We start from the raw sequence: 16,586 nt of genomic DNA, 5'->3' as shown, positions 1-16,586 counted from the left end.
CTCCAATTTTTCCACATCCTCACCAATCTCTGCTATTGTGTCTTTTGTATTAAATCCATCCACGTGGGTGTGAAGTTACATTTCCTTGTGGTTTTGATTTGCATGCCACCATGTTTCAATAGCAAAACAAACAACAAGCAAACATCATCCTGAAAACAGCTCACATGTCCATCAACAGATCTTTAGTTTTGGTACAGTCACTGACCATGTGAAGATGAACAAGTGTGTGCCCATGTGTCAAGTGAAAATGAATGGACAGTGCACTGCTCTGTGCAGCAACACAGACACATCTTACGAACGTTAAGTTTTAAAGGTGCACAGCAAAAAGAAGTGTAGACTATGATGCCCTTTATATAACACTAAAAAATATTAAAAATGGTATAAATTATTTAGGAATACTTTCCTGTGAGGTAAAACTATAAAGATATGTTCAACTGCATTGCTAAGAGTCTATTTCTTAAGCTGGTTGGTGGCTACACAGGTATTTGTGACTTGAGACCTGAGTCCTTCAAGTGTCAGAACAGAGCATGACTCAAATATGAAGAATTCAAAAGGAACATGCATAACCATTTCTTAGGAGAAGAGGTGTTAACAGGGATGCAGTCAAGTTCAGAAAGAAAATCCATCAGGACAGACAGGAGTGCCTTGGCATAACTCAGTGAACAAAGCAGGGTCCACCGAGGCAGGGAGAAGGCCACCACTGACCACGACAACAGGGCAGCCAGGGGCCAGGTGGGCAGAGGGCACCAAGCCTCAGGCCCTGCTGTCAGGAGGAGGTACAGTAGCCAGCCTCTGAAGTCAACAGAAACAAGTACAACCACCCAAAGTTCCAATCACACTCACAGACACTGTCTGAACACACTTCTGTCCTCACCCACAGGTCCATCAAAACCACCTGATCATAGCCCAAAATATCCTTAACTCATGAAGAATGAAGCCATTGAACCAGCCAGCCACTACCTTGCCAGAGTCTTCGTGAATATTTGGGGCCTTAATTTACAGTTACAATCATATTGGTGGTAGAGCTATTTTTTCCTTCCAAAAGTAATCAGAAAGACTACCAAATTATGCTTAATAGGAAAAAAAAAAACTTCATAGAATCTCCAGAGAAGTCCTCAAAAATATGTTTCTACTCATACTGCTCTCTCAAAGGTTATAAATGCCCACCCCGGCTGGTTTGGCTCAGCAGTTAGAGTGTCGGCCCACAGACCAAAGAGTCGTGGGTTCGATTCTGGTCAAGGGCATGTACCTCGGTTGCAGTTCGGTCCCCAACCCTGGTAGGGGTCATGTGGGAAGGTAGCCAGTCAATGTCTCTCTCCCTCTCTCCCTCTCTCTCTCTCCCCCTCCCTCTCTATCTGAAGATAAAAGGAAAAAAATATCCTCAGGTGAGGATTAAAAAAAGAAGGGTTATAAATGCCCAACCTGAAGAGGTAAACCACTGAAATAATCAAAGTGACTGTTCTCATCCACAACAATAAAGAAGCGACAGGTGTCTCTTCACCCCATACCGCCTCGTGTCCTGTCACTAAGCAGACTTCATCAACATACAGGGCAGGACAGAAGTCACTTTGCAGAGCAACTGTGACAGGAAGACATAATGAACTTGGAATACAAGGGTCAGAATACAAGTTTCATTTTCCCACACAAGCTGGCACACACACATGCTTCTGTGCACTGAGTTGAACACAGCACCTCAGTCTTCTGTCTCCCTTTGGACCACTCTGAATCAAACTGCTGTTTTCTCCCTCTCCCTCTGTTCCTTTCTCCACCTCTCTTCCAGAGGAAGAGATCATTCTAATCTCCCTGAGGACTGAGGTAGCCTAGGACGACAGAGGCTACTACGAGTTGAATTCCAGTCTGGGGTGACCCTGAGGTCCAAACATGGACTCTGGGACCATTCCAAAACCAACCCGAACTTCTAATCTCCTAGGTGTCCTCCAAATGAAGACTGGTCTGACTGGTCCAGAGATGAGACCTGTGATGGGTCCTCTACCACACCCAGTGCAGACATAAGTGCTAACGTAATAGACTCTGGAGGAATAAGCTGGTATTCGTCTTAAAAATTCCCAGCAAATCTTTCAGAAAACAAGCACTTGCCTCTTATAGCAGCCCAATAATTTGGTAGATACAGTTTTAAGAGCCTCTATCTAGACCTAAAGCACCCAGGATCATAATGCCTAGGGTACCAAGACAGGTGACAATGATCAACCTTGCAAAATACAAAATAAAAGGTAAAAGATTTTAGGACAGGTCAGGCTACCCAGAACTCAGCCCTCACTCTGTGCCTTACAATGAAGTGGGAGCTCCTCTGTGAGGGGGATAGCATCAGATTAATGACTTTTCCACAGAAGACTCCAGGATCCTAAGGGCACACACACCAAATCTTAACGTGCTCGCCCAAGTTTCGTTTGTCTGCACCAGCATCAAGACCTTCACCAGAGCAGGTCCAACCTTGAGATACTTCTATTCCAGGCTAGTTCCAGCATTAATAGGCCCCTGGAGATCGTCATCTGTGACTCAAGCACCCCATGGCCTAAGCAAAGGTTGCTAAGAAAAGAAAGGTCTCCAAGTCGGAAGTAGCATCCAGGCACCACAGCATGAGGTGTAGACCATCCACTGTCACCTGCGGGGGAAGAAGAAAAGCGTCCCCCAATATCACCTGGGGGTTTCTCCCAGCAAGCCAAGATGATAATCCACAGCTGGTCAAGGGGCCAGGGCTAAGGGAAGAGAGAGAAAGGAAGCGATGATCCTGATAATTCATGTCATGCTTGTGTAACAGATGGCTATTTTAACTAAGTCACTCAGATAATTGTACCACTATCCATTTCACGGGACAATCAGTGATGAAGTAGGCTGTCCAGCACACTGAGAATGATCTTTATGTACCTAAGAGTTCTTCAGGCCAGAGTCTGTGAGCCAATAAAGGCCCCTTTCTTGATTCACACAAAGAGATGGTTTCTCAACAGAGGCTGGTTTGAGCTACAATCTCCCAGCAGCTTCATCTTTAGCTGGATTTGTCTCATGTTGACCAAACCTGTTCAACCCAAGTCATCGCCAGTCACGTAAGGAGGGAGGGACGCCTACACCGTGGGCCCTCAGTGTCTGTGGAGGTCTGCTTCAGGCCCGCCTCAGATACCAAAGTCTGAGGACACTCAGCTCCCTAGTCAGCCCTCAGGATCCACGGATACGGAGAGCCAGCTCTACTGCATTTGTAGGTGTTTTTGTTGTTTTCTTTAAATCCACAGCTGGCATTTCCTTCCAATCCTATGTGAGGAGATTACTGAATGTGAAGAGCATTTTCTTTTTATCCTCACTCGAGGACATTTATCCATTTTTTGTTCGGATAGAGTGGGAGGGAGAGAGAGGAACAGAGAGAGAGAGAGAAACATCGATGTGAAAGGAACACATCGAGTGGCTACCACCCACACGACCAACCAGGGCTGGGGACAAACTGCGACTGAGGTGCGCGCCACTAGAGGGAACCGAACCCGGGTCTCTCTGGACCGCAGGCCGACGCTCTAACCGCTGAGCCAAACCGGCCAAGGCGTGAAGTGCATATTAACTCAGAGAAGCTCCACTTCTCTGGGTGGGAGTCCAGAGAGAGGGAGAGGCACCAAGGTCAGTGTTGGGAGAAGGGATCAGAGATGAGGTGACCGGTATGGGAGAGAGGTCTACCAGGAGGGACCTCAGGGCCGCTGCTTCTCTCATGGGCCATTAAAATGCATGTGGTAAGGACCGGACCCCACTAGGAGAGCCTCCTTAAATGAAGCGGGGCTGCTGAGCGGTGCTAAGAAATGTGCTCCCACAGAACAGGGGCTCGATCAAGGAACACGTGGACTAGAGAGCTGGTTCTCCTCTGCCCGCTGTGCGCACAGGAGTTTCTCCCAGGATCCAGGTCTGTCTCCTTACCATCCCTGTAGGCTGGAATTTAAAGTAACGAGTAGAGCCTACTAGCATCTATCTCATTCCTATTCAGCTCCTTCTCAGGTGGGATAGAAAGCTCTGAAATGTTAAGTCTGAAAAGTTCATACCCCACTCTCCTTTCTGATCTTGCCCAGGTGACAGCTTTCTGCGTTTCAGATGCCTCATCTGTAAAATGGGAATAACAACACTACCCACCACATCTACTTCCAGGATCACTGCTGAGATTCACAGAACGTGACACGTAAGAAATAGTTCCAGGCAGCAAAGGACTGGATGAGTGCTGGTTGCTACCTCAGGAGCGCTGTTCTGAGCAGGAAAGAAAGGACACCAATGGGATGAAGAGAAGAGGTTCTGCCACCTGACGAAGAAGGGCTGTGAGCATGGTGAGGAGTAATTTTCAGCCGTCAGCCTAACACTGAGGGGCGTGGGTGACCCGAGATTGACTTATTATTTAAAAGTCAGTTCTCATCTGGCTGGTGAGGCTCAGTGGTTGAGCGTTGACCCTGCACCAAGAGGTTGCCCATCGATTCCCGGTCAGGGCACAGGCCCAGGTTGTGGGCCCCACCGCCAGTGGGGGGCGTGCGGCCTATCTATGTTCTCTCTCGTGGATGTTTCTCTCTCTCTCCCTCTCCCTCTCCCTTCCTCTCTCCCTAAAATCAATAAAGAAAAAAAAAAAAATCAGTTCTCATGCCAACACATTCACTTTGCACGATGGCAGGAGGAGAAAAATAAGAGAGACGAAGAGTGGGTGCCCAGGGCTCAGCTCGCCAAAATAACCACGAAGTTCCACCTAGGGGGAGGGTGGAGCTAGCTGGACGGTCGTGCAGGCAGAACATTGTTGCATAAGACGACGGCAGCGAAGGTGTTGCCACCAGGCCCAGAAGTGCGCTGCAGCTACATCCGGGCGTGCGATGTCTACAGAAGGCTGCGTGAACGGAGAACGAGAAAGGAAGAGGGTCCATTCCGTTGCATCAAACAAACCTAAGGGACTCGGGAGGCCGGCTCCCCGCGGGAGGCCCCAGGGGGGTGGCGCTGCCGGGAAGGGGGAGAGGCACCCACAGCACGAGGTCAGGGAGCTGCAGGCTGAACCACAAACCAGCGGGACGAGAGGTCCGTTCCCGGGGTCCTGCTTCGCTCCCCCGCGCGGGGACCCGGCGCCCGCACACCGGCTGGCTGAGTCCCCGGGAAGGGACCTGACGGACGCGCGAGGGCACGGTGCGCGCGCACCGAAGCATCGACAGCGACAAGCCGGGACCAAGTCCCCAGTAACCATGACAACCCGAGGAGGTGGAGGGAAATCCAAACCCGGGCCGGGCGGGGACCCTGCAGGTTCGCGTGCAGGCCGGGCGGGCAGAGGCGGGCTCGCGGGGCGGCTGTCAGCGGACGTGGCCCCGCGCCCCGCGCCCCGCGCCCCGCGGGTTACCTGGTGCAGGGCGGTCAGGCCGTCCACGTTGGCCGTGTTGATGTCGGCCCCTCTGGCCAGAAGCCTCTTCACCTCGTCGGTGTCCCCGCTCGAGCAGGCGGCCAGGAAGACCGCGCCGTCCTCGAAGCGGACCCGGGGGGCCCCGCGGCGGGTGCGCGGCTGCCGCTCGGCGGGCTCCTGCTCGGTCTGAGAGCCCCGCCAGCGCCGCAGCTGCTCCGCCCGCCGCACGCGCGCCGACTCGGCCCGCTTCCCGCCCAGGTGCTCCAGCTCGGCCATCGCTCGGGCCGGCGGCCGCGGCCGCACTGCCGCCACCAGACCGCTGCCGCTCGGGTGGCCGCCGCCGCCGCCTCCCTCAGAGCGCGTCAGCCGGGAGCAGAAGGCGGAGACCCGCGTGCCGCCATCTTTACTTCTCCGTCGCCTGCGCCGCCCGCACGCTTCTCCGGCTTCAGCACGCAGGCGCGCCGCGGCCCCGGAGCATCACGGGACTTGTAGTCGGAGACCGGCCCCAGGGGCGCCCCGTGGCCTTCAGGGAACTACAAGTCCCTGGATGCATCAAGAAAGGGGCGAGAACCGGCTGCTCCCTACTTCGCCGCGGGACCCAGCGGGGTCACCTTTGCCCCAAAGCTAGGAGTGATTCCCGGACCCGTGGCAGCCTCTTTGGGCATTTTGGGAATCGTAGTTCATTCTTGTTTTACTTACCAAGTAATCTTGGCTCCCTAATTATCACACCAGTTCTTTGAAGTGGGAAAGAGGCAGTAATTATACCTATTTTCTATTGGGGAAGACTAAAGTACCTGGCTCTAAATCCAGAGTTTTATGAACATTATAACGTGTAATACGTTTACTTGTATTAATCACTGAGTGTCAGTGTGCGTGAGGAGAAGGAGCATGCACACGTTATACACAAACACATTGAACATGACACTTATTTCTAGGTCTGGAAAAGATCCTGGAAAGGATGCATCCAGGTAGCGGGATAAGCTTTTAATTCAAATGGAATTCACAGTCCTAGATAAATTAGTTGACTTCTCCCAGACTGTTCCTTATTTTTAGAATGGAAATGATGATGCCTCACCGTATCCATGTGGATCAGATAATAATATATGGAAGAATACTATCCCTGGCATAGATCAACTCACAAGATGTATTAAATTCCCTTCATTCTCCCTCCTCTTCCTCTACCCTTTTTATGAATCTTAAATTCTCAGGAGACAGAATGGATGTCTGGTCTTCTGTGATTTCCGCCCCGCCCCCCCAAAGCTACAAAAAGACACCGTGGAGCATACTACTAAACTCCTAAGGCAGCAAATTGGACATTTTCATATTCACAGTGAACTTGGTTATAAAACCTGTCAGATTGATGTAATAACTATACCCCCCAGGACCTTAGCCCTGGACAAAATTAATTAAATATATTATCCATAATGAAAGAGAACATAGACAATTACAAGGTTCTTCAAACTTTTCAGTATGCTTAAAATTTTTCATTTAAAAATGTTGCAAAAATGATTGGGTCATTGTAAAGGGAAACTTTATTATATCCCATCATGTGAACAATTTCCCAAGATGAACTGAGATTCAAATGAAGTTACACGTAAATGTAAAATAGTTTAATAATACTATGTCAATCAACAATATGCTTTAATTAGGTATTCTTAAATACTTTATAAATACTAATTAAGTCCTACAGCATCTTTATGAACTGTAAATTATATTATTTTCCTTGCTCTGTGTGTTTTCAGTCACCATAGAACTTGTCATGCCTCAGCATCTATTGCAATTAAAAATTCTTTGTGAGCCCAGCCACTGTGGCTGAGTGGTTGAGCATGGACCCATGTACCAAGAGGTCACTGGTTTGATTCCCAATCAGGGCACATGCCTGGGGTAGTGGGTTCAATCCCCAGTAGGGGGCATGCAGGAGGCAGCCCATCTCACATTGATGTTTCTATCTTTCTCCCTCTCCCTTCCTCTCTCTCTAAAAGTCAATTAAAATAAATATATATATATGTATATTTAATCCTCACTCGAGGATATTTTTCCTTTTATTTTCAGATAGAGTGTGTGTGGGGGGGGTGGACATCAATGTGAGACAGATATATCGATTGGTTGCCTCCCCCATGACCCTGATCAGGGCTGGGGACCCAACTGAAACCAAGGAATGTGCCCTTAACCAGATTCGAACCCGAGACTCTTCAGTCGGCAGGCCGACGCTCTAACTGCTGAGCCAAACCAGCCAGGGCAATAAAAAAAATATTTTAAAAAAATTCTGTGTGAGATTTACTTTATAACTTGTCAACATGCAACCTCTTCTTATTCCAACTCAGCCTTTCTAGCTGATAATTAAAATTGCCCACAAACTCTCAATAAAACTTTCCTTACAGGATAAAACAAACAAACAAACAAAAACACTGACATTAAAGCAGATAGGAAAGACGCCTAACAGGTAGAAGAAGCCTAACCCTCTTCAAGAAATCATTATTAGCTAAATTGCCAATCTGGTAAGGAAGCCAAAAAGTGAGGAGGGGCAAGGTTTTGGCATAACGCAAATTGCTGAAATCTCAGGAGGCACATCTGACAACAATCCAAGTACACTGTTTTAATACTATGCTCCTGGTACACAACCGCTGCTCAAAAAAAGTATGTATAATTAAACTGTATATTTTATCCTGGTTTTCTAAAAAAATTTTAATGGTGTACATTTTCAGGGATCGATAATGTTACATTTCTTTGGCTATATTCTTTTCACATTCAAAATCAGGAAAAAAGAGATATCTGTTCCCGGTTGTATAAATAAGCTAAAATTGGTCAAGACTAAGTTAAATCCTTACTTTCCCAAAAGGTATGAACTTAAATTTCAACAGGGAGGATTCAGTCTCAATACCTGGAAGTTTCAGGAACTACTTACTCCCTTACATGTCTATTTTATTTGCCACCCCTCACCCCACCAGGTAGTGATAGAGTAAGACCCTCTTTGGATATTTTATTTTTATTTTTTTAATCCTCACCGGAGGACATTTTTGCAGATACAGCAGGAGGGAGAGAGAGAAACATCTACTGAGAGAGACACATGACTGGCTGCTACCCACACAACCCCAACCAGCTGGGAGACAAACCCAATCGAAGTACATGCCCTTAGCAGGAACCGAACCCCTCCACAGGTGGACGCTCTAATCGCTGAGCCAAACTGGCCAAGGCCTCTTTGGGTATTTTATATAAAAATAAGTAGCTAAGTTCCTTGGATAGTTTAAGTGGATACCTGGAAAGGGAGGAATGTCTTCCGGCTATGTGGTTATGGAAAGCAGCACTAATTATCTTAATCTAATTAGTTTAACTGCCGTTCCAGCCAAAAAGAAGTTATGCCACAAATATATAATGGCTTGAAAAGTTTTTCAAAATTAACGTCATATCAGTTTTTTTCTGAACATTTTCCCCCAACTGGGACTCTCTAAGAGTGAACTTATATAATCAGTTCATTAAACAAACATGATAGTTTGGAGATACTAAATATTCTTCCCTAAAGAAAATATATTTTATATACAAATGATTAAATCTTGACAAACAATCCTGTGTATACATAAAATGTAATTTTTGTATATTTAAACGTAGAGTTGGCTATGATGCATATATATTCTTGTATAAAGACACTTTTAAGTAATTTCCCACATATACACTATACAAAGTAAATGACAATGTTAGAATACTCCGTCTTTAAAAGAAAGAACGCGTGTACCTACAGTTCCTGAAATCTTTCAGCCTGGCCTCTATTCCCACTAGTTAGCACACCTCCCTCTGGTGGACAAACGGACACTGTACAGTTAACCCGTGCGGTGCTTCCACTGTTCTATCCAATCCGTTCCGTTGGATTGCCAAAACCACAGGTATTTGCTCGTTTTCTCACGCCATCCCTCCTCTCTACAGTTCCCGCTTTTTCTAAGAGACATTTTAAAGTCACTTTTCAAAGAGAACCACCCAGGAGGAAATTCATTTCGGTTCTGAAGACGCAGCTGTCACTGAGATACATGGACGGCTAGGGTAGGAAGAGAAAAAGACAAGACAGGATGTGTTAAAGCAGAAAACACCAGTATTAAAATAAGCAGCCAACTCCAGAACGATGGCCAAGCACCACCACAAAGAGGAAAAACCGGCCCTACACGCAGGACGCCAACAGCTAACGGGGAGACTGGGCAGGACTCCCCGTGTTTGTCCTTCACCAGCCATGTTCGCCGCTTCATTCCCACGACCAGTGTGAGGGTCCCCGGGGCGGGATCTGGACAGAGCCCTGCGTGGGGGTCTCGGAAGAGAGCACATACCATGCGGCGGCCTCGGGGACCCCCATGCGGACTAAGTGCAGAAGCCACCGCAGCGGTCACAGTACTGGCTGGCGGGCCACCTCTCCCGTGGCACCGCTGTCCCCAAGCCCACAGTGAGCGGAGAGCAGTGAGATGGGGGCCCGGGGGTGGGGGTGGAGCGGGAGGCCGGTGTCCCCATCTATCAGTGCACCAGGTGTGGGCCTTCGCCCGGGCGGTGTAGGTGCCCCAGGTGCTCCCGGGTCAGCACCCACGCTTCCGGGCCGGAAGGCGGTTCGGAGTGCTGTCCCGACTCCTGCCCGGCCAGGACCCGTCTCCGCAGCCCGCCCGTTCGGTTCCGAGTCCTAACCAATCGCTGGGCTCAGTCGGGACCCTTGACGTCGCAGACGCGCCCTCCAGGTCACGAGAAATACCGGGCGGCCTGCTGCACATCGCATCTTCCTGCTCCCTTCACTGTCCTTCCGGGGGCTCGTTTCCAGCGCCTTCGCCGTTCGGACCACAGAGCCGGCCGGGTGACCCGCCTCTCGGCCGCAGTGGCCCAGGTGCCCTGCTCAGAGGAGCCCGCGCCGGACGTGAGCCCGCAGGGCCGCGCGCTCCCAGTTAAACCCGTGAGCTCAGAGCGCGGGCCAATGGGCGGCTGCGCTCGACTCCCTTCCTCGCTGCGGGCCAATCGCAACCCGCGCCGGGCGGGAGGCGGGGCGACGCCCACCTCGGCTCGCGCATGCGCGGGTGGCGGCAGGTCTGCGGGCTGGCGCGCTGTGAGGTGGTCCGTGCGCGTAAGCGAGGAGCTGGTATCGGGTCCCCGCGGGGCCCCGCGGGTGTGGGGGGCGTCCCGCCCCTGGGAGACGTGGGGGTTCCCTCCGGGGAGGGGCTCTCGCGGTCGGGCGGTCGGGAAGCGGGCGGGCGGACCGAGAAACCGCCGAACCGGACGGGGACCCGCCCTGTGACCCGCCGCGCGACAGCCTGTCGGAGCTCACGGCGGAGCCGGCGCGCAGGCGGGGCCGGGGCCGGGTCCCTGCCGGGGCGGCGCTGCCCGGGCGCGCGGGTCCGCGGGGGGCGGGGCGGGGCCACACTCCAGTCCGAGCGGACGCAGGCGGGGTGCGGGGCCCCCCGGAGAGAGCCCCGCCCGCTGGTGTCCCCGCCTGCGCGCCGCGTCCCGGATAAGGTGCACGTGCACTTGTTTCTTTGGGCGCTTAGTTTATTGCACTCAGTGTCCACCTACGGAGAAAAAGTAGTGAAACCGGGCAGTACAAGGTGTCAAAGGTGAAGCTGCCAGCCGCCAGGCGACCCGCGCAGGGATGGTGGGCGCACGGGCGAGGACGCTGTAGTTGGAGGAAGTGGTTGGAGGAAGAACGCAGGTGGCCGGCTGTCGCCGAGCAACGGGTCCACCGGTGGCGTCCGTACTTCTAAGTCTTTCGGGAAGACGGGGCTGGAGCAGGTGCCTGGAGGTTAGAAAAGGGCCACAGACCACTCGGCCTTTGCGGCACAGGTCACAGCGAGCCCTGACCCGCCCAGGCCACCAACAGTCCCTTTCACATACCCTGGGTGACACAGATGCTCAGTCTGAGTTCACGACCATCATCAGTTACCACCACCTGACTATCCTTCATTTCCACGTACAGATAACTTAGGGACAGGCTGTGTGGAATTAAAATTGTTACTGTCTTTTCACAGATTAATAAATCGACCTTTTAATTAATGTTGCAGTCATTGTGAGTGAGCCTGGCATGAGCTGGTCCATCTAAACCCTATCGAACCGGGGTTTACTGCCACACTGAGTTACGAGACTACAAAACTGAGAACCGGAGCCTGAAGTGTCCACAGAAGGCCTGGCTTAAAAAGTGACATTGTTTTCATAACATCCCCACTTGATCTCTCACTGTTTATTTGAAAACATTTATTAAGCCAGATAGTCACTTAACAAAAAAGAAAGAAAACTGAAAATGTGCCCTCAAAGCACTTTCTGTCCAACAGAAGAAAAGTTATTAATTACGTGTAGAGCGTCATGGATCTTTGACATTTAGACGGGCTCTCTCTTGAGATCTTTTTGAATCTTCAAACTCACTGTAGAATTTACTTTTCGTCATAAAATACTGTAAAATGTAATTTGGAAATGTCAGGGATTCAGATCCTCAGTGATACTACCAATGCAAGATCTGAAGTCATATATTATTAAAACAAATCTACATTTTGTTTACTCTTCAGCTGACAGGCATTTGGGTTGTTTGCATTTCTGGACTGTTGTGGATGCTGCTGCTATGAACATCCGTGTGCAGGGTTTTGTGTGCACATGTTTTCAGTTCTCTGGAGTATAAACCTAGGCGTGGGACCACAGGCTCATCAGGCAGTGGATGTTAAATAAACGTTGGGAGGGGCTGGCAGACTGTTTTCCAAATCGGCTGTGTCATTTTGCATTCCCGCCAGCGACGGAAGGGTTCCGTTTCTCCACATCCTCCCCAACATTTAGATGTTATCGCTGTGATTATAGTTATCCTAGTGCTGTGAAGTACGTCATTGTGGTTTCCACTGGCATTTCCCTAGTGACTGATGATGTCGGGCGTCTTCATAGCTGTCAGCTTTTAATCCACTTTGTACTGGAAGTTATAGATGGAATAGGAGGGAAGAGCAGGATCAGAGGGGAGGAGTAAACTGTTTATTTGTGGATTGGCTCTGTGGAGGTTCCAGCCCCACCCCGCCACCCAAGTAGAATCATCATTAGTACCGTTACGGTTTCAGTTAAAAATTATTGTATTTACGTACACCTCAGACCGTGAAGCACCAGCTTATAAATACCTCAGAGTGAGGACCCCATGTCATCATCCTTGCTCCTCCCACAGCTAATGTGTGGGTCCCAGTCTGTGCCAGGCATGCTGACGGTGCAAGCAAGATGAGACCCAGGCTCTGCCTCGGGAGTTTATAATTTATCAGTGGAGACACATTATTATAATTTTTCTTTATTGATTTTAGAGAGAGAGGAAGGGAGAGGGAGAGAGAGATGGAAACATCAATGAGAGAGAACATCAAGTGGCTGCCTCCTGCACCCCGCCCACTGGGGATTCGGCCCACAACCTGGGCTTGTGCCCTGACCGGGAATTGAACCGGCGTCCTCTTGGTGCACGGGTTGATGCTCAACCACTGAGCCACACCGGCCGGGCAAGCGACACATCAATTTAAAACACCTAGTGTTTTTGTTTCTAGCTAGAACTTTTTGCATCTTTTCTACTTTATTTTTAAAGTGTGTTTGCTTGAGTAGATAACGAAGAAAAAACTCAGACTCCCATTTGGAAATAGGGGCTCATATGAGGAGTCTGTCTGTCCTTCCTAAGCTGAAACCATGAGTTAAAAACCCCCAGTCACTATTCTAACTGTATCGCTGTTGCCCGCTCTCTCCTAGTGAGTCCCACCCAGCTTTTAGTGTGGCGAGGGAACTGAGTGGGGCTCCCGTTACGGGGCATCATGCAGAGAGCTTCACGTCTGAAGAGAGAGCTGAGCCTGTTGGCCTCTGAGCCACCCCCCGGCATCACGTGCTGGCAGGAAGCGGGCCAGATGGGGGATCTGCGAGCACGTAGGTATCCCGTGTTGAGACGACCCCTGACCCTGCCGAAGGCTGTGCTGAAATTCAGACATTTGTCTCCTCAGATGGGGAACAGTCACGATGTCAGAGTGCCGCCGTTTTTCTACCCTAGTTTGTTCACGTCTGTGAAAGTGCGGCTGGCGTTTCTTCTTTGCCCTTTGTTATGCCTTTTGCTGCTTTGCAGCCAGGAGCTGGCATCAGCCCTGATGCGGTGTTCAGGCCAGAGATCAGCATCTCGATGCCTTTGAGCGCAGACAGGAAACACGTGACTGAGCACTGTGGTCCAGATGAGGCAGATCTGCAGGTTGCATTCGATCTGTGCCAGTGTTTTCCGGCTTTTTTTTCTTAATGTAATCCTCACCTGAGGACATGTTTATTGATTTTAGAGAGAGGAGAGGGACGGAGAGAAACATCAATGTGAGAAAACATTGATTGGTTGCCTCCTGTGCGCCCTGACTGGGGATCGACCCCGCAGCCTTCTGGTGTACGGGGGCGACGGTCCAACCAACTGAGCCACCTGGCCAGGACTCCCAGCTTGTTTTGACCTTCTGTGTGTCCTTAGTTGGACACCACCACCTTTTGGGCACATGGTGCATTGTATGAGGAAGGGGTAGAGCCCAGAGAGCATTACTGTCCTTGACCCAGCCTCTCTGCAGGACCCTGGATGGCGTGGGTCTGCATGGTGTGGTGATTCAGATCACCCGATTACCGCTTAACTTCTTTTCCTTTTTCCTTTTAAGAAATAATAGGTGGGGCCAACACACCTTATGAAAAAGGTGTATTCACGCTGGAAGTGATTATTCCTGAGCGGTGAGTGTGAATTGGGTTCTGAACCTACAGGGTGAAGCACAGTTATTGGAAGACCGAGCAACATAGGAGTCAGGGGCCTGGATTTTCATCCTGATCTAACAGGATTTAATGCTGAAGCAGTTAGACAGGAAGTGGCCCAATCCAGGTGGTTGGGTATACGAGTGTTTAAATGCTCTTATTTCAACTCTTCTACGGTTTGTACATTTTCATCCTAGAAATCTGGGGGAGAAAAGGTTAGCCTCTCAAAGCCTGTCTTCCAGAGCCGTCACAGGAAGCTCTTTGTAATGTATTAAGCGGCAGGATTTTAATAAAATGTCTGTTGTCCTGTGCTTTCAAAGGTACCCATTTGAACCTCCTCAGATCCGGTTTCTGACTCCAATCTATCATCCCAACATCGATTCTGCTGGAAGGATTTGCCTGGATATTCTCAAGTTGCCGCCCAAAGTGAGTGGTGAGGAAGGGTGACTGCAGTGCTCTGTGGCCGTCAGGTAGGCACACTCCCACTGCTCGGTCACAGCGCAGCTGCGGTCTGTGTGCAGGGCGCCTGGAGACCATCTCTCAGCATCGCCACGGCCTTGGCTTCTATTCAGCTGCTCATGTCAGAGCCCAACCCGGACGACCCGCTCATGGCTGACATCGTGAGTGTCCTCGTGCCCTCTCTGGACCTCTCACCCTGCCAGTTAGCAGCTGAGCGGCTGGCGCTCACCACTGATCCCTCTTCTCTCCACTGACTCTTTGCTTTGGTTTTGTCTCAGTCCGCAGAGTTTAAATATAATAAGCCTGTCTTCCTCAAGAATGCCCGGCAGTGGACAGAGAAGCATGCAAGACAGAGACAGAAGGTGTGTTTAACAGCTCTGGTCTCTACCGTCGTCGTCCTCAGTGGGTCTGTGTTAGTGGGTCTGTGTTAGAGGTGTGTCGACCAACAGTTGTCACCGATTGACAACACTAGAGGGCAGGCAGCCTCTGGGTGGTTTACATTCTTGGGGGCCGCTCGGGTAGATGAGAGGTGACTCAGATTCTTTTTGCTAAGATTTCTTTTTAACGCGGAGGAGGGACTGTTACAGGAATCGGGAAAGGCGAAGGGGACGGAGGGAGGGAAATCAGCTTTCTATGGGACCATTTGCCGCAGCAGGAAAACTTCCCCAGTATAGGTGGAGTTTCCTCAGTTCACAAAGTGCAAACACAAGAGTCAGGAACGAGCATGTTCTAGTTCTTGCCGAGTCACAATGTCCTTGAGGTCGAGCTGAGTAGCAGTTAGTGTTACGTGTGGAAAGAAAGAACTGAAACAGACGTTGAGGACGATGCTGGTGGAGGGAATATCGTGTGTAGGAGGCGCAAGCAGTGCTTGGAGGTGATAGCATCAGGCTCTGCTCTTGTCCCGGTGCTGGCGTGAACCTGGGGTTTTACTCCACAGGGTGACGAGGAAGAGCTGGCTGGAGACTTCCTGGCGGCTGGTGACCCAGAAGCGCACAGCACAGCGCAGAAGAGGAAGGCCGGGCAGCCGGGAGGCACCGAAAAGAAATTCTGCCCTGGCGTCTAGGGCTTTGCCCGGGTTTGTCTTAGTCACCGTGGTCTCTGTCGGGATGGCCTGGTTTGCCTGCCTTTTAAATGTGTTCTTTGTATCTCATGACAGTATCATTGTTGTGCCTTATAAAACAGACCTTATATATTTATAGATTTCACTCATATTGATTCTCTAAATGGAGTTTGTTTTATTTAGTTTGTACATATGTATTTTGAAACCTTTTAACCTGAAAAATAAATAATCGTTTAACGTTGAGTGTGTGTATCCTGAATGTGTGTCTGGGAGCAAACTGGCCAGAGACCTACACAGTGAGAATGTCGAAATAGCTAGAATTGTCCTGTGTTTGCCAGCTCACCAGCACGAGGGCCCTGGATGGTTGGTCTAGATGTACAATAGCTGCGAGCAACATTTCAGGTACACCAGGCCTCGGGTTTTGGGATGCAGAAGTCCTCACACCACGTGACGTCAGGTGACCTCGCTTTGTTCACCGTGAGTCACACGGCTGGTCGGGTACAGTGGTGTTGCTTTCGTTTGCTCAGCAGGTGTTTACTGAACACCTACTGCGTGCCCAGCTCTGTGCTAGTGTCTTGGAGTACAACAGCAGGAAATCAGACGTGGATGAAGTAATCGTACAAGTTCAGGGAGTTTTTCAACCCCTTCCTGTCCCTGGCTCAGAACAGCTCAGTGCCAAGCCCGCATGCCCTCCTCGGGGTTGTAGAGCCCACGCAGGCTTGTCCTTGTTCTGTTAGGTGACAGAGAGCACAGACCCGGCAGAAATCAGTGAAGTGGAAAGAGGTTGCCCATGCTGAGCGAAAGGCCCTCCGAGGAAGGAAGATGCCAGCGCTGCAGCCTCCCTGTCTGTCCCGGCGCAGTGACTAGGCTGCGGGGGGCGCCGGCACGGAAAATGTGTCTGAATAGGCCGTTCCTGTGAGTCACGTGGTCCCCCCGCCTCCCTAGAACACCCATGGCATTGCAGTCACGGCCTGGAGACAAGGACGCGGATTCATGTCCATCAACCACAGA

The 16,586-nt window shown here is 50.4% G+C and overlaps 2 protein-coding genes across 8 annotated transcripts in view; one reads left to right on the top strand and one right to left on the bottom strand.

Moving 5' to 3' along the window:
* The window catches only part of PPP1R12B (protein phosphatase 1 regulatory subunit 12B), an 89,326-nt gene extending 83,703 nt beyond the window's left edge, over positions 1-5,623 (bottom strand). For all 7 annotated transcript variants that reach the window (XR_004961412.1, XM_036277416.1, XM_036277419.1 and 4 more), the window contains exon 1: positions 5,348-5,623. Coding sequence is in view for 6 of the 7 variants with exons in the window: in XM_036277416.1 (XP_036133309.1) it covers positions 5,348-5,623 (276 nt within the window). In the remaining variant the exon portion in view is untranslated. The remainder of the gene's footprint in view (positions 1-5,347) is intronic.
* Positions 5,624-10,386: 4,763 nt separating this feature from the next.
* Positions 10,387-15,783, top strand: UBE2T (ubiquitin conjugating enzyme E2 T). The gene is made up of 7 exons (XM_036277542.1): positions 10,387-10,430; positions 13,049-13,219; positions 13,969-14,038; positions 14,377-14,482; positions 14,578-14,676; positions 14,794-14,877; positions 15,453-15,783. Exons 2-7 carry the CDS (start codon positions 13,111-13,113, stop codon positions 15,576-15,578), a joined length of 594 nt encoding a protein of 197 aa, XP_036133435.1. The 5' UTR covers positions 10,387-10,430; positions 13,049-13,110; the 3' UTR covers positions 15,579-15,783.
* The last annotated feature ends 803 nt before the right edge of the window (positions 15,784-16,586 follow it).

Source organism: Molossus molossus, unplaced genomic scaffold (assembly GCF_014108415.1).
Source record: "Molossus molossus isolate mMolMol1 unplaced genomic scaffold, mMolMol1.p scaffold_m16_p_23, whole genome shotgun sequence".
Taxonomy (NCBI): Eukaryota; Metazoa; Chordata; class Mammalia; order Chiroptera; family Molossidae; genus Molossus; species Molossus molossus.
This window is presented reverse-complemented; position numbering and strand designations above follow the sequence as displayed.